The 25,900-nt window shown below is 37.7% G+C and overlaps 1 protein-coding gene across 6 annotated transcripts in view; it reads left to right on the top strand.

Moving 5' to 3' along the window:
- The window catches only part of LOC105486020 (neurobeachin), a 747,447-nt gene that overhangs the window by 660,417 nt on the left and 61,130 nt on the right, over positions 1-25,900 (top strand). For all 6 annotated transcript variants that reach the window (XM_011748656.3, XM_071081647.1, XM_071081645.1 and 3 more), the window contains one exon: positions 3,087-3,239. In XM_011748656.3, coding sequence (XP_011746958.1) covers positions 3,087-3,239 — 153 coding nt within the window. The remainder of the gene's footprint in view (positions 1-3,086; positions 3,240-25,900) is intronic.

Here is a 25,900-nt window from a genome sequence, read left to right as displayed (position 1 = left end):
AAATTAGTCTTCTGCCACTTCTGTAGAGAACAATTCTGATGGCAAATTTAAAATCAACTTTTTCTGGATTTAAATTGAGCTATTTTATACTTCTGAGCCTTTTAAATATAACTGAAAAATAAACAAGATAACATTTTTTAAACAGAAAAGTTTCCCCTTAAAAGGTAGATTCCATGTCAGGGTTGATATCCTTTTCCTTTTATTTAATGAAGTCCTTCATTGACTCTTTCCCCATCTTGAGGCATTTTTCCAACCATCTGCATATTCCCCAGAAGATTTCTAGTCTTATTAAAGTAACTTCATCCAATATCTGTAATAGTTTAATATTTAATGAGCACCTGCTGCATGCAAAGTATAGCACTGAGAGCTACTAAGGATCCAACAAAACGTAAACCTCACAAAATAGGCTCAGAACTTTTCATTTGCCCAGATTTTATTCATACTAAAATTGCATTTTCCCAAATTTTATTCACATTAATAAATATGACATCCTATGTTTCTTGCGCCTTTGTGAATCTAATTTAATGACTTTCAGTGAAATCGCATTGTAGTGGTAAGTTAATAATGACCACATATTTTATACAGGAAAGAATGGGAAATAATATATGAAAAACATTATAGAGTGCCAAGGTGGTATAAGATAAATTAAGACTATTTGAGTTGTTTAAATAAAACTAAATATATTTTGCTATATACACGTAGATATATACGTTCCTCTCTGCCCTCAAGGAAGCTTCTGTAGCCTCGTTATAGAGATAGGACAGGAGCACAACTAACTGATGAAAGGCAGTAAGGGAAACACCTGATTTATGTGAGTCTAGTACATATAAATCACGCTCCCAACCGAGCAGCTGCACAAGCTTACGTTCCTTCCCACTTTGGACCCTTTAGGGTGTTATTGCTATGTGTTTTCTGCCATATGGTTTTTCTTTCAGCCTCTTCTCCATTTCCCCGTTAATATTGGAGTCATTGAAAAATTATATTAATTTGTATTAATTCCACTAGAATTCTCTTTTCCTTTTTCATTGTGACCTTGAGGTCTTGTACATAGTTTATTGCTGATACACATTTGGCTCTTAGTGTGAGCCATCTAATTCCCTCTCTTTGTCTCTGTTGCATATTTCCCCTCTTTGATTAAGTTCCACAGTAGGGCCCCTTTTTGTCCACACTTAGCAGTTGCCCTTCTCTCTTTCTCCTCCCTACACATGCATACACACCACATCTCCCCATTCTCCAATCTCTCGTTTACTTTGTCACCCAGTATCTTGCTATAAAACAAATTTGACTGTGTTAAAAACTCTTTTTTAAAATTTCTAAACCAGTAAGACAAAATCCAAACAGCCTATCCTTCATAAACCTTTTCTCATCATCTGGCCTCATATACCTCCTACCATCTCATCTCTCTCTTGTCTTAATCTACCCACAATATACCCTGTTCTCTTGTGTTCATCACCACTCCGTAGAACTCCCTGAGGCTGCCCCGCCCCCTCTTTTTGTTTTCATCTTAGCCATGCTCCAACTCCAATGTCCCATCTCCAATGAAGTCTCTCCTGACTTGCCCAGAATCCCCTGCTCTTTCCTCCCTGCTCCCTTCTTCCACAGCTGCTATTGTGTATTATAACCATCTGGTTCTACACCTGCCCCATAGGCCAGACTATGAATTACTTAACAGTAAGGCCATGTCTTGTTCATTTGTTGTTTCCTGAGTACCCATCACAGTTTCTGGTACTAAAAATCTTTACTATATGCATAAGTAAATGTCAGAGAAATATGTAAAGGATTTTAGAAAGATTTCTATTTTAAAATTCTTGAAAAGCAAAGCTCCATTTATCCAGAAAAATCATTTATATTGACCTGTTGATGTACCCGTAATACTGGAGAAAATGAACATTTATATTTTTCTTATGGTTCACAGTGATCATCTTAAGAGTAATGGTCAGTTTCACACAGAGCATTACTAAAATGAACACCCACTTAAAATAGATATATTAGTTTTAGTGGGAGAACTCATGAAGAGAAAGATTTTATATATGCTTTTTCTAGAAAGTTAGGGATCCAGTTTATTTGAAGACCTCAGTATGTGGTGGTTTTAATTTTTTTATGCATCCCTAGAAAGACTACAGATTTAAGTTTCAGGTGTCGTGCCATCAATGTTGATCATATTACACAAATAAATGTGTAGCCTCACAACCCTATCTTGATATTTGAAAAAAGATGATCAAGATGGTACACATAAGAACTACAGTTTGTTTTAATTTTCTCACAATTATTTTTTAAATAACAGCAACAAAAACTTTTAGGGTATTAATATCAGTTCATTTCTATATCAGATTTATTCTAAAGTAACATAAACCTCAAATTAGACACTGTACGTCACACACAAGTTCGCCTTGAATCCAGTTGTTTATGTTACACTTACATACAAGTAACACAAGTTGTCTTTGCATCCAATTTACTGAGGACCTGTCATTTCTATGGCATGCATTAAATATTTAAAACTGATTATCGTATTGAGTATCATCTCTTTTATTGTGTTCAGTGATTGATATAAAAATAACTTACTTTATCAAGTCAAAAAAACTATGAATCTCTTTATAAAAAATCACATATTGTAATTGTCAGTATAGATTAAAAAGAAAAGTAGAAAATATGTGATCTGTTACAAATACTGGCAATTAGTTTCTAATTTGGATAGTTCATTTTCAGACAAAGATTTTACACAACATAGACTTGTTTATATAGCCTTACATATTTGTTTTCTAATGCTATTATGAACTGTTGTTAATTTGAATACTCATTTCTCTTCATTAATTTATGGGAGGATAAAATTGAAAATGGGTAACATTTTAAAATATCATCTATCATAAACATAAATTTTCAAGTGAATTGTTCACAAGAAATGCTTTATCTTCTCAGCTCTTTAAATAAAATTAAATGAATAGAATAGAATAGAATAAATTCATAAAATATTGGTTTTAAGAAATTATTTTATTCCATTTAGTGTTAATAAGTTATAAGTTAATAGTTTTTACTCAACTTTTTTATAAAGTGGTTTGTTGAATATGCTTCATTTTTATTCCTGATAGGAACTAATTCCAGAGTTCTACTACCTACCAGAGATGTTTGTCAACAGTAATGGGTATAATCTTGGAGTCAGAGAAGATGAAGTAGTGGTAAATGATGTAGATCTTCCCCCTTGGGCAAAAAAACCTGAAGACTTTGTGCGGATCAACAGGATGGTAAGAGAGATTTTGCTTTTGCTTGAGCAGTCGTCAGTAAGCTAACATATTCCGTAGTTTTGTTTTGTCCTGTTCTTTACTATAATATTGCCAGTTGCCACTTAACATCTATAAATACAAGGTTAAAATTTTAAGTGAAAAGGAGAACATTTTACTGTTGTCTTGACAGCATTCCTTATTGTAGAGTGGATTTTCCTTTCATGAGGACTAATAAAGCAATGGTAATTCAGTTATGTTTGCTCCCTTAGGAGAAGGCAATCAGATGAGCATCTGTTGACTAATATAATGTATTCTAAAGTGCTTAAAATAAATGCCTATTTCTTAGTTTTGTCTACTGACTAAATCTGAACACTTTTTTACTTATAAAAACACTCAAAACAGAAAAAATTTATTTAGAACATATTTATATGTGGGATGTTTATATTGTGAAACTTACCTTAGGGTATAAACATTCTGAAATGGAAAACATCTTTTTTTGTTTTGTTTTGGAGACAGTGTTTCACCCTGTTGCCAAGACTAGAGTGAAGTGGTGCAATTTCATAGCTCACTAAAGCCTCAAACTCCTGGGCTCAAGCAGTCCTCCCACCTCAGCCTCTTGAGTAGCTGGGGTTATAGGCAAATGCCACCACGCCAAGTTAATTTAAAAAAAAAAAAATTTTTTTGTAAGATGGGATCTCACTATGTTGTACACACTAATCTTGAACTCCAGGGATCAAGAAATCATCCTACCTGGGCCTCCCAAAAGAAAACATCATTATTTTAAGCTATATTGCAGATATCTGAGTGTCCAAATGAGAAATGTATAAATAGAATGTTCACATATGGGAATTTGATGGGTTTTAGTATATTTTACACATATTTAAGGAGATTTTAATCCCAACATGGTTATAGTACATGACAATAAACCACTTTACAGAACAGCCTCTCAGGTGTACTATTGAATTACATCAATAAAACCAATGACGCCAAATATATTTTTAACCCTGTTTCATTCACTCCCAAGTTTTTCCAACTGTCTGATAAATATATTTTATTTTGTTTTTACAGCTTATTTATTTGAATCAAAATTCAAATAAGGTCCACACATTGTGAGGGAATTCACATATTCCTTAATCCTCTTTTTTTAAATAGCTTAATTGAAATATAATTCATATCCTATGCAAATCATTCATCATTTAAAGTGAAAAAAAAATCATGTATATTAGTACATTCACAAAGTTGTGCAATCATCACTACAATCAATTTAAGAGTATTTTTATCACCTCATAGAGAATCCCATACCTTTGAACATCTTCCCCGATTTTTTCTGATTTCCCCATTCCCCCCAGCTAGCCCAAGGCAAACATAAATCTACTTTATATCTCCATAGGTTTGCCTATTCTAGATATTTCATATAAACAGAATATAAAATACGGGGTTCTCCTCCCCCATCTCGTTTTTTTGTCACTTTTCTTTTGGACTTTACTGTCAGTCACACATTTTCTTGTATTTTAGAGCCATATTTTCTGTCTCTAAGAAATATTTTACTTTTAATGTACTTTATTTTAGAAAGTTGCTGATGTAATATACCTACGCTTAAAAGCGTCATCTAGATAATCTGCAATCTGGTCTCCCCACTTCTTTATTTTTTTTTTAAGAAAATTTCATGTTTTGCATAAGTCTTACTGCCAATCTCTTTCTCTTCTCAATCTGTTAAATTGGCACTTTCAGATATATGCAGTTATTTCATACTGTTCCCTTGAACAATAGCTTATTTCTTCAATTTATATTTTTAACGTGAATGACTTATATTTTACTAATATATACTTCTGAAAATTTCTGTTTCTTTTTAGAATTGGTATTTCATCACCACATTATTCTTACATACTTGAATGTTATCTATAAATATCAATGTCAGGATACCAGCTCTCCATATGCAACCCTACAAGCTCACTGTATATCAGTATCTCTCAGGCACATCATTCCACTGTAGCTCCAGAGCTCAGAACCCTGCCTGGCACATACTAGTTGTTCAGTAAATATTTCTGAGTAAATGAATGAATTAATGAATTATAGAGGTGCAATAATCTCATTGCTGTTAGCATATAGTCTATTAAGTACAAACTAGTCAAACTGAATGAATCCTTCACTCAGGCAAGCAAAGTGGCCAATAGTTGTTGGACCAATGCTTTTGTTTATCATGCTATTGAACAGAATTCTCATATGGGTGCTGATAATAAGTGCCTCTTACCTGTCAGGCATTAAGCAAGGCACTCGAATTTTTTTTTTTTTTTTTTTTTTTTTTGAGACAGAGTCTTGCTCTGTTGCCCAGGCTGGAGTGGTGCAGTGGCACGATCTTGGCTTACTGCAAGCTCCACCTCCCGGGTTCAAGCCGTTCTCCTGCCTCAGCCTCGAGTAGCTGGGACTACAGGCACCTGCCACCACGCCCACCAAATTTCTTTTTTTTTTTTTTTTTTTTGTATTTTTGGTAGAGACAGGGTTTCACGTTGTTAGCCAGGAAGGTCTCGATCTCCTGACCTCGTGATCCGCCTGCCTCGGCCTCCCAAAGTGCTGGGATTACAGATGTGAGCCACCATGCCTGGCTGGTACTTGAGTTATTTTAACTTTTATTTTACAGATAAGAAATATGAAGGCCAGACATGTTTCATAATTTATCCATGGCAGAACCCAGATTCAAGTACAGGAAAGTTTTAACTCTCAAGCCATACTCTTTCCAATATGCCAGCTACGTCTGATATTATCTCTTCTTTGTGAAATTCTTTGAGATTATTGGATCTCTACTTTTAGGTTAATAATTGTCAGTCGAGAACTTATTTATTTCCTTTAACATTATGAACATGGTTAATGCAGATCATTCACAGATAAAAGATTGCAAGTATACCAAGCTTAAATATGCATTAAAGAAAAATAGAGTAGTTATCTTTATTATCCACTGGACCTTTCACATTTATTAATTTGCTAATGTTTACTGATAATGTACCAGGAAATGTATATGACATTTTTTAGACCTCTAAACATGCAGTGATGCAGACTGGATGAGCAGGAGGCCACTGTTGTTTCCCAGTCCCAGGACTAGGCCACATTTCCTGCTAGGAGAGTACTGTTTTAAGTGGTGCCCATTCCACTCAGTGTAAAGATAACTTTAGGAAAGGGATTTGCCTTCTTAATAAAAGACTAAAAGCTTGAGAAGAAAGTTTTAGGATGTGGGAAGATTTACTATGATACAGGGAAAGGACATATGTTTTTAAAAATTGGGGAAATGGGATCTCATGTGTACGATCTAAACCATCTCGTCTTAAGTTTCTAGTAGAGGCCTAAATTAACGAAATTGTGTTGCGAAAAGCATAGGGCATTTGGCATTAGCGTTTTTGAAAGCAGTTATCTAAGATCAGTTTCTCATTATAGTTATTTAAGCAGAGACTTTTTCGTATTGAAAAGAAGCCATTAGAGAGATAGCTCGTTAGAGAGAGAGTGTGAATGTCACCTTTCAGTTTTTGCAACAACTCCTTTATCTTGCATTACCAATAGCAAATTTCAGTGAGAACAAGCCTAACTAAGTATTTTAACTAGTACTCAATTATAACACATGTAAATACTTCTCCAAATAGAGAAAGCCTGGGCAGAATGCTGTTTTGAAATAGGCACACAGCTAGTCAGTGGTCTTGGTGAGAAGCTGCCTGCTCTGTAAATGAGCCGAAGTCATAACAAAGAGAGGTGGAAGTAAAGGTCCTCAGTGATATCTCTTCTTAGGAGTAGGTCTGCACTGATGCTTCCAAATGCAGACGTAGGAAACAGTGGACTAAGTGATTGGTCAAATGCCTCCAGATTCGTCCGCTGAAAAATAATTTGTTCGCTATAGAAATTGGTCTCCACAGTTTTTCCTCCTTTTATTGTCCTGTCTGCTCATAGCTCATGCTGTCTTCTTAGCTGTTCTGCTGTGTTCCTTGCTTTACCTGATTAATAGACATGGCAAAACGGGCTTTAAAGATAAATTGGTGAAACCTTGTCCCTACAAAAAAATACAAAAATTAGCCAAGTGTGGTGGCACGGTGTCTGTGATTCCAGCTACTCAGGAGGCTGAGGTGGGAGGATCGTTTGAGCCTAGGAGGTCAAAGCTGCAATGAGCCAAGATCACGCCACTGCATTCCAGCCAAGATTGCGCCACTGCACTCCACCAGAGCAATACCCTCGCTCAAAAACATAAAACAAAATAAAGATAAATTGGCACTCAACAAATGGTGCTGGAAAAATTGGTGCTAAAAGAGTTGGATATCTATATCCAAAAAAAGGAAGGGGAGGGTTTCAGTCCTTACATCGCACCATATAAAAAAATTAACTCAAAATAGATCATGGACCGAAGTTTGAAACCTAAAACTATAAAACATCTAAAAGAAACATATAGGAGGAAATCTTTGTGACCTTATGTTAGCAAAGATGTTTTACATATGACAACAAAAGCACAACCCATAAAAGAAAACACTGATACACTGGACTTTATTAAAACTTAGCTTCTTTGATCACTGCTGTAAGAAAATTAAAAGAGCACTCAAAAATAAATAAAAAATTAAGAGAATTAATTTTTTAAAGGAGGGGCAAAAGAATCTTCAGCAAAGAAGATATATAGATGGCAAATAAATACATGAAAAGATGCCTCATATCAAAAATTAATCCACAAATTAAAATTAATCAAATTGAAACCACAGTAAGCTACCATTACACATTAGAATGACTTTAAAAATTAAAAGTGGAGAAAAAAAACCTCTGACGTCCCAAGCCCTGGTAGAGATGCACAATAGCTGAAATTCACATATCCTGCTGGTAGAAAAGTTTGGTAGTTTCTTATAAACACACACCAACCATATAATCCAGCAACCCTACTCCTTGGTTTTAGCCCCCCAAAAATGAAAACTTATATTCTTATGAGTACATTAATGTTTATAATGGCTTTATTTGCTTTCGTCAAAAACTGGAAACTACCCAAATATTTCTCACCTGGTAAATGGATAAACAAACTAAAATTAAGTATGGTAACTCCATATTATGAAGTACTAGTTAACCATAAAAAAGAACCAAGCACTGATACATGTAACAAAATCACTTTCTTGCTGTCACTTAGATGATGCCAAAACATTTTTAATGGCTTTATTAAAATGTAAGTTATATATCATAAAATTCACTTGTTTTCAGTGTACAATTTTAATGATTTCTAGTACATTTTAACAGTTATATGACCATCGCCATAGTCTAATCTTAGAATGTTTTCACCACCCCAGAAAGATCCCCTGCCCACCTCCAGCCCAAGCAACTGCTAATCAACTTTTTATCTCCAAAGATTTGCCTTTTCTGTGTATTTCATATAAAAGGAATTATACAATATGTGGTCTTTGGGTTTGACTTCTTTGAGTAGTTTTTGAGATTCACCCATGTTGTAGCATGTATTGGTATTATTGGTACTTTGCTCCACTTTTTACATAATAGTACCACATTGTGTGGAATATCACATTTTGTTAACCCATTTATCAGTCAATGAACATTTGATTTGTTTCTACTTTTTGGCAATTTTGAGTAATGCTGCTATGAACAGTCATATACAAGTTTCTATGTGAACATACATTTTTATTTATCTGGGGTATAGACCTAGGAGTAGAATTGCTAGGTCATGTGGTAAATGTATGTTTAACTTTTTAAGAAACTGCCCAGCTGTTTCTCAAAATGACCTTGCATTCCCCAGCAATGTATGAAAGTTCCAATTCCTCAATATCCTGACTCCCACTTGTTATTACCTGTTTTGTTTTGTTTTGTTTTTTTAATTACATCCATTCTAGTGAATGTGAGGTAATATCTCTTTACTTTTTTTTTTTTTTTTTTTTTTTTTTTTGAGACGGAGTCTCATTCTATCGCCCAGGCTGGAGTGCAGTAGCGCAATCTCGGCTCACTGCAAACTCCAGGTTCACGCCATTCTCCTGCCTCAGCCTCCTGAGTAGCTGGGACTATAGGCGCCCGCCACCATGCCTGGCTAATTTTTTGTATTTTTAGTAGAGACAGGGTTTCACCGTGTTAGCCAGGGTGGTCTCTATCTCCTGACCTCGTGATCCACCCACCTCGGCCTCCCAAAGTGCTGGGATTACAGGCATGAGCCACCGCACCCGGCCTACAATTTTAACATGTATTCCCTAGTGACTAATGATATTGAGCATCTCTTCATGTGTTTATTGAATGCTAAAACATTTTTAGATTTATTTTAATAAAACATTTAGTGATTCATTATAGACACAGAATTTGTGTCCTTCATAGTCAAAGAAGTTTGTATGCCCCCAGAATTAATAATTTTATTACTGATGTGCCTAAATGAAATAGAAAAGTTAGTCTTGCTTTTAAAGACAAATCCCCTAGGCAGTATGATACCCCAAATTTTTTGAATATAGGAAAAACTAATTATTATTATTGATGAGAAACCATCAAATATTTAATGTTGGTATAAGCTAAACAAGCAAGACCTACCTGTATCTGCAGAAAATGCTACATTCAACTAGTGTGTTGGGTGGTAATGCAATCCAGCTAAATAAACTTTTCAGATAAATGAAGTTTCTAGGTTTTCCTAAGTGAGAACTTTTTTGAAGCATTATGGTTATCTTTTAAGTTTTGTTTTATTTTTAATTGACAATTAATAATTGTTTATATTTATGGGGTATACTGTGATGTTTTGACATATGTATACAAATCAGAATAGTTAGCATATCCATCACCTCAAATATTTATCATTTCTTTGTGGTGAGAACATTTAAAATCCTCTCTTTTAGCTATATCGACAGATAGATAGATTAGATAGATAGATAGATAGATAGATTGATTGATTGATTGATTGATTGATTATTGCACTTTGCTGTGCAATGGAACACCAGAGTTTATTCCTCCTAACTGTAACTGCACCCAGTGACCAACATTTCCCCTTTCCCTATCCATATCTCCCATCAGCCTCTGGTAACTACCATTCTACTCTCTACTTCTATGAGTTTGACTTTTTTAGATTCCATACGTAAGTGAGATCATACATTATTTGTGTCTCTGTGCCTGGCCTGTTTTATTTAACATAATATCCTCCAGGTTCATCCATGTTGCCACAAATGACAGAATTTCCTGTTGTTTTTTAAAGCTCAATATTATGTCATTGTTTATGTATACCATATTTTTAAAATCCATTCATTCGTTGGTGGACACTTAGGTTGTTTCCATATCCTGGCTATTATGAATAATGCTGCAGGGAACATGGGAATGCAAATATTCCTTTAGCATATTGATTTCAGTTCCTTTGGGAAAATACCTAGTGGGATGGCTGGATTGTATGGTAATTCTATTTTTAGTTCTTTTTGTTTGTTTGCTTGCTTGTTTGTTTTGAGACAGGGTCTCACTCTTGCCCCAACTGAAGTGCAGTGGCGCAGTCAGTGACCACTGCAGCCTTGAACTCCTGGGCTCAAGTGATCCTCCCACCTCAGCCTCCCAAGTAGCTGGGACCACAGGCACATGCCACCACACCCAGCTAATTTTTAAATTTGTTATAGAGATGGAAGAGTCTCAAACTCTTGGGCTCAAGTAATCCTCCCATCTCGGCCTCCCAAAATGCTGAGATTACAGGCATGAGCCACTGAGTCAGGCCTATTTTTAGTTTTTTTGAGGAATCTCCAAATTGTTTTCCAAAATGGCTTTACTAATTTATGCCACTCCTAACAGTGTAGCTGTTCCCCTTCTCTCTACATCTTTGCCAACACTTACCTTTCATCTTTTTTATAATAGCCAATCTAACAGGTATAAGGTGATATCTCACTGTGGCTTTAACTTGCATTTTTCTGATGATTAGAGATGTTGAACATTTTTTCATATGTCCATCAGCCATTTGTATGTCTTCTTTTGAGAAATTTTTATTTAAATCCTTTGCCCATTTTTAATAGGATTATTTGTTTCCTTGTTGTTGAGTAGTTTTGGTTCCTTGTATTATGGTTACCTTTCTAAAATTTATAACTACTTTGCTCCCTGCTCTTTTACACAAAGAATGACACTTAATTTTTTACTTAAAAAAATTGAGTTTACCATCCTGAGAACCCATTGTTATTCCATGAAGTGATATCATTCCATATCTATTATTTCCTACTTTCTTCTTCAGATTCTCAGCTATCAGCACAGTTCCCTTTAGTAGCCCTCAGCCATACTGATGAAAACTGGTTGTTTACAATCTCTTCTAGACTACAAAACCAGATAATTCATTGTATCAAGGCCTCACTATAAGGCTTAAGAATCAGTCAAGTGCTCAGTGAGGCCCTAGAGGAAATGTGAATTTTGTAGCTCTGATAGGGAGTGACTTTAGCTTCTACCTCAAGTTTCACTGGCCACTGCTGATTTGGAAGTTGTGTAGCGAAAGATGAAGTGACAAAACTATCCTTAGTAAATTAATGTTACTACAGGCAGCACCAGGTTAACACTTCTTCTTCCATGCAAACAGCTATCTGGCTGGCCTAAGGCACTCTTCAACCCTAGGGTAGCTGCTTGCATTCTTTCTCCTCTTTCCTCATTCCAAGACTTACTGCTGACAACTGCTGCAAATCAGAATGGATACCCTAATTTTAGCCACCTTACCCCATACCCTAATGATAGTCCTGAGTCATCCCGATAGGAAGCTTGACCAGGATATCATAATGGCAATGATAGTGCTTATAGCATGTGCCATTTGAGTGTGTATTCTGTGCCAGGTACTGTGCTAGAACTTCCGGTGCATCATTGTTTTAATCCTTAAAAAATCACTTTCGGAGGCCAAGACAGATCGATCACTTGAGACCAGGAGTTCAAGGACCAGCCTGGGCAACATGGTGAAACCTCATCTCTACTAAAAATACCAAAAAAAAAAGAAAAATTAACCAGGCGTGGTGGTATATAGTCCCAGTTACTCAGGAGGCTGAGTGGGAGAATCACTTGAGCCCAGGTCTCCGGAGAGTGAGCTAAGATCACACCATTGCACTCCAGCCTGGGTGGCAGAATAAGACCCTGTCTTTAAAAAAAAAAAAAAAATTAGCTGAAGAAGTATTAACCTGAAATCCATTGAGGTTTTTTTTTTTTTTTCTGAGACGGAGTCTTACTCTGTTGCTCTGGCTGGAGTGCAGTGGCATGATCTCAGCTCACTGCGACCTCTGCCTCCTGGGTTCAAGTGATTCTCCTGCCTCAGCCTTCCAAGTAGCTGGGATTATAGGCATGCACCACCACGCCTGGCTAATTTTTTGTATTTTTAATAGAGACTGGGTCTCACCATGTTGGCCAGCCTGGCCTCGAACTCTTGACCTCAGGTGATCCGCCTGCCTCAGCCTCCCAAAGTGCTGGGATTACAGGCCTGAGCTACCACGCTCGGCCCCATTGAGGTAAATTTACATGCCAAATACCACCAATTTATCAAGGTGTCAGTTTCTTATTCACAGTCTCCAGGATAGGTAAGTGGTGGTGGCAAGAGGAGCTGTGGAGAAGGAGAGGAGACAGGAGAAGAGAAGGAAATCAGAAGCCAGTCCCATAGGGTGAGCAGAAGATGGGAAGAGATGAGAATTGATCCAAGATTAGTATCATGGTCCAGCTCCAGCAGCTTTTAGGACCTGACTGTCTGTAGTCCCTGTTTTTGTATCTTTTACCCTCCACCCTCACCCGTAAGGCTTCCTTTCACTGCCAGGAAGCCCTCGACTTACAGCTGAGGAAATACCAGCTCCCTCTGCCCATCTGGCATGAGAGGAAGGGTGTCCTCCTTCAGTTTTACAAATGGAAGAAATGATATTTATTTACATTCTAAGCTTTGTAGTCATGGGATTTTAGAGCTGGAATACACCTTTATTTGAATGAGGAGACTGAGACCTAGGAAGGAAAAGTGGTTCATGGAAAGTCTGAACCCAAGTGCTTTTCTAACTAACCATGCTTGATGTCACAAGTTGGAACTCTGAATGTACTGTCCCCTAGTTCCATCTTAAAGTCTGCAAAATTCCACCTGTAGTTTGAATTAAATATAATTTATAGATTGACTTGCGAACAAAACCATAGTAGAATAATACCGTTTCTACTGCAATATATATTTCAATCACCAAATTATAAAGAAACTTTGGAATATCTTGTTTGTTATTTGCAAACTGTATGTATCTGTGCTTGGATGGCCTCCAAACACCTAATTGTGACCCAGATTTAAAATTCAGTTTTCATCAGTGACACTCTGGTCTATCTCAGTATACGTGTGATCAATACACAGGTTTTCTTTTAAAAAGTCTCTTTAAAAAACCTGATTCTCACCAGATGGTTTCATGTCATTTGGGTTTTAGAGAATTAACAGATCATTCATTGAAAGGAATAGCCTGAAAAAATGATATTATACTATAAAGACAATTTAAACTCTGAAGTAGGTTTTCCCTCTTTCTGTAAGAGAGAATAAAACACATGAATACAAATTTTGAGTAACAATTTTTAAAATTTATAATTGCTCGGAGTACTTATATTACGCATAATTAAATATAGCAAATAATTTACTCCTGACACTAACATGACCAGTTTAAGAACTGACTTCTGTTTATGTAAACTTCTTACCTGTTATAACTTGTCTTTTTAACATCTGAAGTGCTGATAAGCAGACTTTAATCAAAGTGTGCTTCTTTAAAATAAGCCTCACTGTGTAGTGTCCCTGTAAATTACACATTAATCCAGCCAGCTGTGTGCAACGCACTAGGAACTGTAAGAATTGCTCAGTGAAGCCGCTGTTCCTCAAATATTTACTCTCGCATATTCAAAAGAATTAAGTTTTACAACTAATATATGAAGGATACATATTATGCATCTCTGGAAATATAAAACATTCTCAGAAATGAATAGTCCATTTTAATAGTAAGTAGTAAGTTCCAACTTGTGTTCATGAAGGAATGCAAGAAGCAAGGCACTGCAGTTTCCCTGTATTCCAAACCAAATTCCTGTCATTTCATCATAGGAATTAATGAATCTGGTAAGACTTGTGAACTGAACCTTTATTGCATGGAGCTAAAGGCTTTATACAAAATTCTGCATTTTCAGGATAATTAAACTGCCCCAGTCTTTGTTCTCTGCATCACCTGGAAGCAGTGCCGGGTGAAATGGATCACATGTAGGAGTGCCTTACTTGAAAAGTGCTCATTGTTTCTGTGTTGTGCTTCTGGGTTTTCCTTGAAGGAAGCCTACAGAATAGAAAGGGAAAGCTACCTTGTGTATCAACAAAAAGCTGTATCCACAACACCTATAGCAGCCATTCTTAGTTGCTTCAGAATTAGAGCCAAAGGACAAGCCCACGCTGCTGCCTCTGAGAACTGTCTTAAGCATCAGTGCTATGCAGAGACGTCTCGCGAAATGTGGCTGCCTGACTCTGCAGCCGCTCCTCTCTCAGTGTCTCCTGTGCTGCTTCAACGTGAAGTTTTCCCTCATAGCACCTTTTTCATAGTTTCTGTTGCTCCAACTCCTGGTCGGTTTTCTTATCCTACTGCTAGGAAATGATCATACTGATCTCTTGCAGAAATAATGTGAGATATCTCTGGTAAAACTAAAAAGTTTAACCAGTTATCTACATATGTTCATACTTGCTGAAGGAATGTTTATTTGATGAGTATTTATGTAATATACAAAGTCTAGGCACTAATATAAAATATCAGGTATTTAAATTTTCCATAAATTCCTTTAATATAGGCTTTATTTTTTATGTTGTTTTGTAACTTTAAAAGTTTCTAACTTTATATTGGCTGGGTAATTCATACAGGATTTAGTTCTTATGAAATAGGTTTAGAGAAAATGTGCTCTAGTATATTTATAATTTTGACTAGGATTATCTTCAGTTATTTGAAAGAGTTCTTTGTAATGAGCCTAAAGTATAAAATGAAAATGTCATATATTCCAAAGAAATGACATTCACAGTGGTAAAAAAACTTCCATTTCTTTGTATGGATTAGTATTCTGTATCTATGAGTATTCCCTCCCTCTTCTTTCAAACTGTCATTAAGAAATTCAAGGCAAAGATGACAAAATATTATAAAAAGTGATATCATTGATGATTAAATGCCCATCTTTATTATTGCATGCCAGCAATTGAACAGCAGGTATTTGATGCATTTGTAGCAGACTTTACATGTCTACAACCTAATTTCATTTTTTTATTTTTTAAAAATGAAGCAGTACTTTGTTGTTTAAGTTTTGGACAATAACATATATACAATTGGTTAGAATTGTTTGTTTTGTAAATACAGTGCCAAGAATTATGTTTCACTGAAGAGCTGTGAAATACAAAATTTACTCTCACTAGAAAATCTGGAAAAGTCATACAGATACTTTTAGTAGACATTTCAATGAATTCTAAGGTCATTAAGTTTATACATCAAGAATTGGTCTAATTTATCCACATGAAGCTAGGTTTATTACGACTGACTTACTCATGAAACATTAATAAAGCATTGTGTTTAGTTCTAACCTGATTATAATCTGACCTTCTGACAAAGGACAGAAATAGAAAGTATCTCTGATAACATTACCCTAATGCTGGGTTCATCCATCATAATCTACCCTTTTAAAAATTTGTTTTAGAAAACGGCCCTTTCACGGATGTGCATTGATAATCTCCTCTAGCCCTCAGCCCAGCAGATTCCTGGTGCTGCTGGGCCACGTGCAGGCTGTCTGCAGTCAGCAGAGCATGCACAGCAACTGAGGCAGGGCAAGCCAAGCTCCAGTGTGGCTCTGCTCGTATTGTATTATAGCCTTTACAGAATGTCTGTATTTCAAAGAAAATGTTTCCTTTTTAAGCCGGGGTTTTTTTTAAGTAGATTATACCCCAAATGCAAATGTAAAAATTTGCATTTGGGGTATAATCTACTTTTAAAAAACCCCGGCTTAAAAAAGAATTTTGAGCAAATAACATAAGAATTTTTGGAAGTCTTATGTAGGAATTCAAAATATCAAGATAGACATCTTGTGTTTGAGTGCCATCTCTGGAACACCTGTTAGCCATGTGTTGTGCTGAACCCCTATTAACTTCAACAGGGATGGCACCAGGTTCTAGAGGCCAAAGAAGAGACCCAGAGCCACGAGCATGACATAGTTTTACTGGGAACTTACCTATTGGGGAAAGTCCAATGGTAGCAGGCTGGACAGGAGACCCATATGGCTCGGTGGCAGCAGACTGGACAGCAGAACTGCAATCACTTGTCAAAAAGCCCTTTATACCACATTTTTACTTAACACTCTCCCACCCAACCACAACAACCTCTGTCTGGCAACCTTCATTTAACTCAAAACAAAGGGCCTTGATTGCCATTATGGCCTGTGTTCCTTGAGATGGGCCAGAGGGGGCTCAGATATTCCTCACAGATAAGGAATGGATCTCCAGGTTGGCCACCCCAATTCCCTAGCTTGAGACTCTCAACTGCATTCAGGTGTGTCTGCCATACAGCGTCATTCTCAAGGTTTGCTCAAGTCATCACTGTCAGGTGCAGCTTACAACACACCATGACACTTGGAAATAAGACACCTTATCTCTTAGAATTGCAGTGTCCTCCTTATTTCTTAAATTGAGGACTTGTTCATTCCATAAGTCTTTACTGAGAGCTAGTTATGAGCAAGGCATTATGGAAAATACAAAGAATGGCCATGGATCCTACTCTAAGTGAAGCTAGAGTAGAGAAATTCCTTCGTTCATTCCATAGTTATGAAGGGGCTATGATTCATTTCATCCTGCTCTGGGCTCTGGGAACACAAGGATAAGCAACTCAGTGAGTGGCTTCAGAAGGTTCCCTCTAGATAGGGACACAGACAAAATAAACAAACAGTCCCAGTAAACACTGATAGTATTTATTGAATAGATATCTGTTGAGTGTTCCGGGTGATGTTTTATGTGTTTGCAAGGATCTCTACCCTCCTGGAGCTTACTTTTGATCGAAAGGAGACAGGCAATAGACAATTTTTTAAAAGTGAAACATCTAGTATGTTAGAAGGTGATCGGTGGTAGCAGATAACACTGCAAGAAAAGGGGACCATGAGTACCTGCAGGGGAGAGCGGTCAGGACAGCCTCCCTATGAAGGGAGATTAGAGGTAGGCCTGGAAGAGCAGAGGGAGGGAACCAAGTGACTCTCTTAGGGAAAGAGCATTGTGGGCAAAGGGAACATTAGAACAAAGGGCCAGTGGCAGGGATGTGCTTGGCAAGGAGGCCAGTGGGCCAGGAAAGGGTGGGCAAGTAGGCACACAGTAGGAAAAGAGGACCAAGTAACAGTTGGGGAGCATCACACAGGGTCTTGAAGGCCATTGTAAGTACTTTGCCTTTTTACCATGAGTAAAATGTAAAGTCCTTGCAATGTTTTCAGCAGAAGAGTGACTGATCTTCCTTATGTTTTGAAAGGATCACTCTAGCTGCAGTGTTGGGAATGAATGATTCTGCAAGGGTAGAATCAGGAAGATCTGCTAGAAGGTATTGTGAGAGATGATGGTGGCTTGGACCGGGGGTAGCAGTAAAAAAGTAGTAAGAAATTATTGATTCTGGGTGTATTTTAAAATTTGAGCCTGTTATCTCCCTGGGAGTTACTACCAGTGGCCGTTTTCCCTCAGGTTTCTCTGGTCTTACAGAGGCAGGTGAAGGGTTGGGAATGAGCGTGCAGAGTAGTGACGGCTACAGCAGCAGAGATAGATAAATCCATCTGGGAAGAACATTTTAGAGAGTTCTGCTAGAACGAAAGCATGGGTGTTTAGTTCCTATTGTCAACTTGGCCCTTTAGCAGAAATTCTAAGCAGCGGAAATAGCCAGAGAACATGTGTATCCTCCACTAGACTCTAATCTTTTTCAGGACGTCGAATGCTTATTCATCTGTGTGTCCTCCAAGGCTAATGTCTGACATACGGTAGGTGGTCAGTAATTTGGAGCAGGAGGGAGATTAGACTATATTCACCTTCTTTATTTGCATTTCAGTGGGATCAACTCCCAGAAATCAGAGGTTTTGTCTTGTTTATCACAGTATCCTGGGGCCTAGAACACTGCCTGGCACATAACAGGTGCTCCATGTTGAACGAATGAATGTTCCCTCTGTCTGAAATGCTCTTCTCCCAGATGTCTTTACACTTCATTTCTTCATCAGGGTCCTTAATTGTCACAAACTCAGGGAAGCCTTCCCTGACCTCCTCCCGTAAATCAGTAATCCTCCCGCCACTACATGTACTCCTTACTCCCCATCCTGCTTTTCTGTTTCCTTCGCACTTGTCACCTGCGGACACACCGTGTATCTTACTAATTATCTTAGTTTTTGTTGGTCTCCTCCCACTACAATGTCAACTCTCTTGCAGGGACTTTGGGTTTTTTGTTCACTGCTATAATCTTACAGTCTAGAAGAGGGTCTGTCACAAAGCGGATGGCCAATCAATAGTTGCTGAGTGAATGAATGAGCTTCTTCCCCAGCCCCACCCTCATTCCTGACATTTCTTTTATTCCTTCCTTTTGTGACCATCACATCTTTTCCACTGCTTTAATTAATAAACCTATAAATATTTATTAAATAATTATTATCCAATGATAGGTTAAGAGTTATGGGAAATGCAAGATAAGAATTAGATAAAGTCCCTGTATTCAAAAGGCTTATATTCTAATTGAGGATATAGTATTAACTTTGGAAACAATGAAGTGCTAATTGACAATCATCCCATTCATTTGTACAGTACCTCGCAGTTTGTCGTAAAATGATTTCACAAGTAAATTTGCATGTGTTATCTTACTCTATTAAGTAACAGGAGGATACTGATGAAAAGTGTTGGATAGAAATTCATAGAAAATAACAAGTGAGAGCTGAGAACACAGGAAGCAAACACTGAACTTGAGTAAGAAGGATGGGTAGGTCTTCAAAAAGCAGGAAGACAATGCTTTCAAGCTAGAGAGAAAGAAAGCAAAAGCTCTGAGGTCACACCAGCTGCTGTGTGCCTAAGGGCTATGAAGTGTCTGTGCTAGGGAAACTAAGGATTTATATCAGGAAGTCCTGAGAAACAGTGGGGAAAGGTGGGATGGAGGTTTGAAAGGCCTGAGTCACATAGGTTATGCTGGGAGGAGCAGTGGCAGCTTTGAAATAGAGAATGGCAATGTGGACAGGATGGCTTGACAAGTCTGTCCCACAAGCAGGGCGCCAGACAGATTGGATTACAGAAGAAGTTTGAAGTATATTGTAGTAACCCATGTGGAGAGCTGTGAGAGCTAGAAATAATCTCCTGTCTTATACATCCAGAAACAGTCAAGTACTGGAATAATTTAAGCCCCTCAAAATAAACATCAAAGACAACTATATTGTCTCTGCTTAAAACAGTTGAATTATTGAAGTTGTAGTAGCTACAACTGCAGTTAAATTATGAAAAGAAGATGGCATAGACACTACAGAAGTGACAATATGGCTTTCTGATTATCTACTTGAATATATGCAACTCTATTTAGAGAATTTTTTAATCCCAAAAGCAGATTTTTGAGGTAATGAAAAAAAGGGATGGGAAATAAATATTTTTGCTCTGGTCTAGAAGAAGACATGGGTATTTAATATTCTTAAATGTTAAAATTCAGGAGAAATATTGTCTCCTCACAGTTAAATTCAGTAGTCTACTTTCTTTTTTTCATAAATTTCAGAGAAGCTTTACCCCAAACCTGCTAGAGAAAGAATTCTGTACCATCTAATACTCATGGGACAAAATAGAAATTAGAATGAGGGAAATATTATCCATCTAAGAGATATCCTCTCTAGTTTAAATATCACTCTTTATTTCCTTCCTTGCAGATCCCCAGGGCAGAGCTATGGATTGGGAATTGGTTTATCTAGGCTTAACGCAATTGCTTCTGCCTCTAGATATGCAAGTAGAGGGTAAAGAAAGCGATTAAGAGCATTATGACACTAATAGCTTAGTGATCAAGTATTTCTTTACATTTTTCCAATGTAAGTATTGTACTAAAAATCCCGTTTCAAAATGCCAAATGGGTTTGTATATAAAAACGATTCTGAAAAGAACAAAATAAACAGATACCAATGATCAGTCAATACTGTTTATCGTAAAGAGTCTTAATGTCAGGCTTCAGTTTTAGAAAAGTTGTTATATTTTAATTATTGATAGCTAATGTTCCATTCGTAGATAGTCATTTGGTTTTGAACTAGATTTAGCTTTTAAATGTGTAAACTGTATCTTCTTTTCTTTCTGCACAGTAAGTGGCAAGATAAAAAATTGACAAGACTTTATTTAACCTCCTACCTCATTGTTTCTTTGTCATTTAATTTTATAACAAAAAAGACAAAATTATTTAACTACAATCAATTATTTATTGATTCACTATGTTGCCTCTCTAATATATAGAACAGGGTAAATAACTATAGACATAAATATTTTTAAATTTAATTAAGGGCTATTATGGCTGGTTCCAAGATGACTGAATAGGAACAGCTCCAGTCTAGAGCTCTTCTGCATGAGCAATGCTGAAGACAGGTGATTTCTGCATTTCCAACTGAGGTACCAGGTTCATCTCACTAGGGCTTGTCAGACAGTGGGTGCAGCCCACCGAGCATGAGCCGAAGCAGGGCGAGGAAGTGCAAGGGGTCAGGGAATTCCCTTTCCTAGCCAAGGGAAGCTGTGACAAACGGCACCTGGAAAATCGGGTCACTTCCACCCTAATACTGCACTTTTCCAACAGTCTTAGCAAACGGCCCACCAGGAGATTATATCCTGAGCCTGGCTCAGAGGGTCCCACGCCCACAGAGCCTTGCTCATTGCTATCACAGCAGTCTGAGATCGAACTGCAAGGTGGCAGTGAGGCTGGGGGAGGGGCTCCTGCCATTGCTGAGGCTTGAGTAGGTAAACAAACCAGCCTGGAAGCTCGAACTGGGTGGAGCCCACCGCCCCTCTAGAAGGCCTGCCTGTCTCTGTAGACTTCACCTCTGGGGGCGGGGCATAGCCAAACAAAAGGCAGCAGAAGCCTCTGCAGACTTAAATGTCCCTGTCTGACAACTATGAAGAGAGTAGTGGTTCTCCCAGCATGGAGTTTGAGATCTGAGAATGGACAGACTGCCTCCTTAAGTGAGTCCCTGACCCCTGAGTAGCCTAACTGGGAGGCACCCCTCAGTAGGGGCAGACTGACACCTCACATGGCCAGGTACCCCTCTGAGATGAAGCTTCCAGAGGAACAATCAGGCAGCAACATTTCACTGTTCAGCAATATTCGCTGTTCTGCAGCCTCCACTGCTGATACCCAGGCAAACAGGGTCCGGAGTGGACCTCTAGCAAACTCCAATAGACCGGCAGCTGAGGGTCCGGACTGTTAGAAGGAAAACTAACAAACAGAAAGGACATCCACACCAAAACCCCATGTGTACATCACCATTATCAAAGACTTTGGTCTTTGGTAGACTTATGATAGATAAAACCACAAAGATGGGGAAAAAATAGAGCAGAAAATCTGAAAATTCTAAAAATCAGAGCACCTCTCCCCCTCCAAAGGAATGCAGCTCCTCGCCAACATCGGAACAAAGCTGGATGGAGAATGACTTTGACGAGTTGAGAGAACAAGGCTTCAAACGATCAGACTTCTCCGAGCTAAAAGAGCAAGTTCGAACCCATTGCACAGAAGCTAAAAACCTTGAAAAAAGATTAGACAAATGACTAAATAGAATAAACAATGTAGAGAAGTCCTTAAATGACCTGGTGGAGCTGAAAGCCATGGCACAAGAACTACGTGACACATGCACAAGCTTCAGTAGCTGATTCGATCAACTGGAAGAAAGGGTATCAGTGATTGAAGATCAAATGAATGAAATGAAGAGAGAAGAGAAGTTTAGAGAAAAAAGAGTAAAAATAAACAAAGCCTTCAAGAAATATGGGACTATGTGAAAAGACCAAACCTACGTCTGATTGGTGTACTGGAAAATGACGGGGAGAAATGGAACCAAGTTGGAAAACACTCTGCAGGATATTATCCGGGAGAACTTCCCCAACCTAGCAAGGCAGGCCAACATTCAAATTCAGGAAATACAGAGAACGCCACAAAGATACTCCTCGAGAAGAGCAACTCCAAGACACATAATTGTCAGATTCACTAAAGTTGAAATGAAGGGAAAAATGTTAAGGACAGCCAGAGAGAAAGGTCGGGTTACCCACAAAGGGAAGCCCATCAGACTAAGAGCAGATCTCTTGGCAGAAACTCTACAAGCTACAAGAGAGTGGGAGCCAGTATTCAACATTCTTAAAGAAAAGAATTTTAAACCCAGAATTTCATATCCAGCCAAACTAAGCTTCATAAGTGGGGGAGAAATAAAATCCTTTACAGACCAGCAAATGCTGAGAGATTTTGTCACCAGAAGGCCTGCCCTACAAGAGCTCCTGATGGAAGCACTAAACATGGAAAGGAACAACCAGTACCAACCACTGCAAAAACATGCCAAAATGTAAAGACCATCGATGCTAGGAAGAAACTGCATCAACTAACAAGCAAAATAACCAGCTAATATCATAATGACAGGATCAAACTCACACATAACAATATTAACCTTAAATGTAAATTGGCTAAATGCTGCAATTAAAAGACAGAGACTGGCAAATTGGATAAAGTGTCAAAACCTATCCATGTGCTATATTCAGAAGACCCATCTCATGTGCAGAGACACACATAGGCTCAATAAAAAGGGATGGAGGAAAATCTACCAAGCAAATGGAAAACAAAAAAAGGCAGGGGTTGCAATCCTAGTCTCTGATAAAACAGACTTTAAACAAAGATAAAAAGAGACAAGGCCATTACATAATGGTAAACGGATCGATTCAACAAGAGCTAACTATCCTAAATATATATGCACCCATTACAGGAGCACCCACATTCATAAAGCAAGTCCTCAGAGACCTATGAAGAGACTTAGACTCCCACACAATAATAATGGGAGACTTTAACACCCCACTGTCAACATTAGACAGATCAATGAGACAGAAAGTTAAAAAGGATATCCAGGAATTGAACTCAGCTTTGCACCAAGAACCTAATAGACATCTACAGAACTCTCCACCCCAACTCAACAGAATATACATTCTTCTCAGCACCACATTGCACTTATGCCAAAGTTGACCACATAGTTGAAAATAAAGCACCCCTCAGCAAATGTAAAAGAACAGAAATTATAACAAACTGTCTCTTAGACCACAGTGCAATCAAACTAGAACTCAGGATTAAGAAACTCCCTCAAAACCGCTCAACTACATGGAAACTGAACAACCTGCTCCTGAATGGCTACTGGGTACATAACAAAATGAAGGCAGAAATAAAAATGTTATTTGAAACCAATGAGAACAAAGACACAACATACCAGAATCTCTGGGACACATTTAAAGCAGTGTGTAGAGGAAAATTTATAGCACTAAATACTCAGAAGAGAAAGCAGGAAAGATCTAAAATTGACACCCTAACATCACAACTAAAAGAACTAGAGAAGCATGAGTAAACACATTCAAAAGCTAGCAGAAGGCAAGAAATAACTAAGATCAGAGCAGAACTGAAGGAGAGACACAGAAACCCTTCAAAAAATCAATGAACCCAGGAGCTACTTTTTTGAAAAGATCAACAAAATTGATAGACTGCTAGCAAGACTAATAAAGAAGAAAAGAGAAAGAATCAAATAGATGCAATAAAAAAATGATAAAGGGGATATCACCACCAATCCCACAGAAATACAAACTACCATCAGAGAATACTATAAACACCTCTATGCAAATAAATTAGAAAATCTAGAAGAAATGGATAAATTCCTGGACACTTACACCCTCCCAAGACTAAACCAGGAAGAAGTTGAATCCCTGAATAGACCAATAACAGGCTCTGAAATTGAGGCAATAATTAATAGCCTACCAACCAAAAAAAGTCCAGGACCAGACGGATTCACAGCCAAATTCTACCAGACGTACAAGAAGGAGCTGGTACCATTCCTTCTGAAACTATTCCAATCAACAGAAAAAGATGGAATCTTCCCTAACTCATTTTATGAGGCCAGCATCATCCTGATACCAAAGCCTGGCAGAGACACAACAAAAAAAGAGAATTTTAGACCAATATTTCTGATGAACATCAATGCAAAAATTCTCAATAAAATACTGGCAAACCAAATCCAGCAGCACATCAAAAAGCTTATCTACCATGATCAAGTGGGCTTCATCCCTGGGATGCAAGGCTGGTTCAACATACACAAATCAATAAATGTATTCCAGCATATAAACAGAACCAAAGACAAAAACCACGATTATCACAATAGATGCAGAAAAGGCCTTTGACAAAATTCAACAGCGCTTCATGCTAAAAACTCTCAAAAAATTAGGTATTGATGGGATGTATCTCAAAACAATAACGACAGACCCACAGCCAATATCATACTGAATGGGCAAAAACTGGAAGCATTCCCCTTGAAAACTGGCACAAGACAGAGATGCCCTCTCTCACCACTCCTCTTCAACATAGTGTTGGAAGTTCTGGCCAGTGCAATCCGGCAGGAGAATTAAATAAAGGGTATTCAATTATGAAAAGAGGAAGTCAAATTGTCCCTGTTTGCAGATGACATGATTGTATAGTTAGAAAACCCCATCATCTCAGCCAAAAATCTCCTTAAGCTGATAAGCAACTTCAGCAAAGTCTCAGCATACAAAATCAATGTGCAAAAATCACAAGCATTCTTATACACCAGTAACAGACAAACAGAGAGCCAAATCACTACCATTCACAATTGCTTCAAAGAGAATAAAATACCTAGGAACCCAACTTACAAGGGATGTGAAGGACCTCTTCAAGGAGAGCTACAAACCACTGCTCAGTGAAATGAAAGAGGACACAAACAAATGAAAGAACATTCCATGCTCATTGATAGGAAGAATCAATATCATGAAAATGGCCATACTGCCCAAGGTAATTTATAGATTCAATGCCATCCCCATCAAGCTACCGAAGACTTTCTTCACAGAATTGGAAAAAACTGCTTTAAAGTTCATGTGGAACCAAAAAAGAGCCTGCATTGTCAAGACAGTCCTAAGTCAAAAGAACAAAACTGGAGGCATCACGCTACCTGACTTCAAACTAGACTACAAGGCTACAGTAACCAAAACAGCATGGTACTGGTACCAAATCAGAGATATAGACCAATGGAACAGAATAGAGCCCTCGGAAATAATACCACACATCTACAACCATCTGATCTTTGACAAATCTGACAAAAACAAGAAATGGGAAAAGGATTCCCTATTTAATAAATGATGGGAAAACTGGCTAGCCATAAGTAGAAAGCTGAATCTGGATCCCTTCTTTACATCTTATACTAAAATTAATTCAAGATGGATTGAAGACTTAAATGTTAGACCTAAAACCATAAAAACCCTAGAAGAAAACCTAGGCAATACCATTCAGGCCATGGGCATGGGCAAGGACTTCATAACTAAAACACCAAAAGCAATGGCAACAAAAGCCAAAATGGACAAATGGAATCTAATTAAATTAAAGAGCTTCTGCACAGCAAAAGAAACTACCATCAGAGTGAACAGACAACCTACAGAATGGGAGAAAATTTTTGCAATCTACTCATCTGACAAATCTACAAAGAACTCAAATTTACAAGAAAAAAAACCATCA

This window comes from Macaca nemestrina, chromosome 16, assembly GCF_043159975.1.
Source record: "Macaca nemestrina isolate mMacNem1 chromosome 16, mMacNem.hap1, whole genome shotgun sequence".
Classification (NCBI taxonomy): Eukaryota; Metazoa; Chordata; class Mammalia; order Primates; family Cercopithecidae; genus Macaca; species Macaca nemestrina.
Note: the sequence above shows the minus strand (reverse complement) of the source record. Positions and strands in the feature narration are given on the sequence as shown.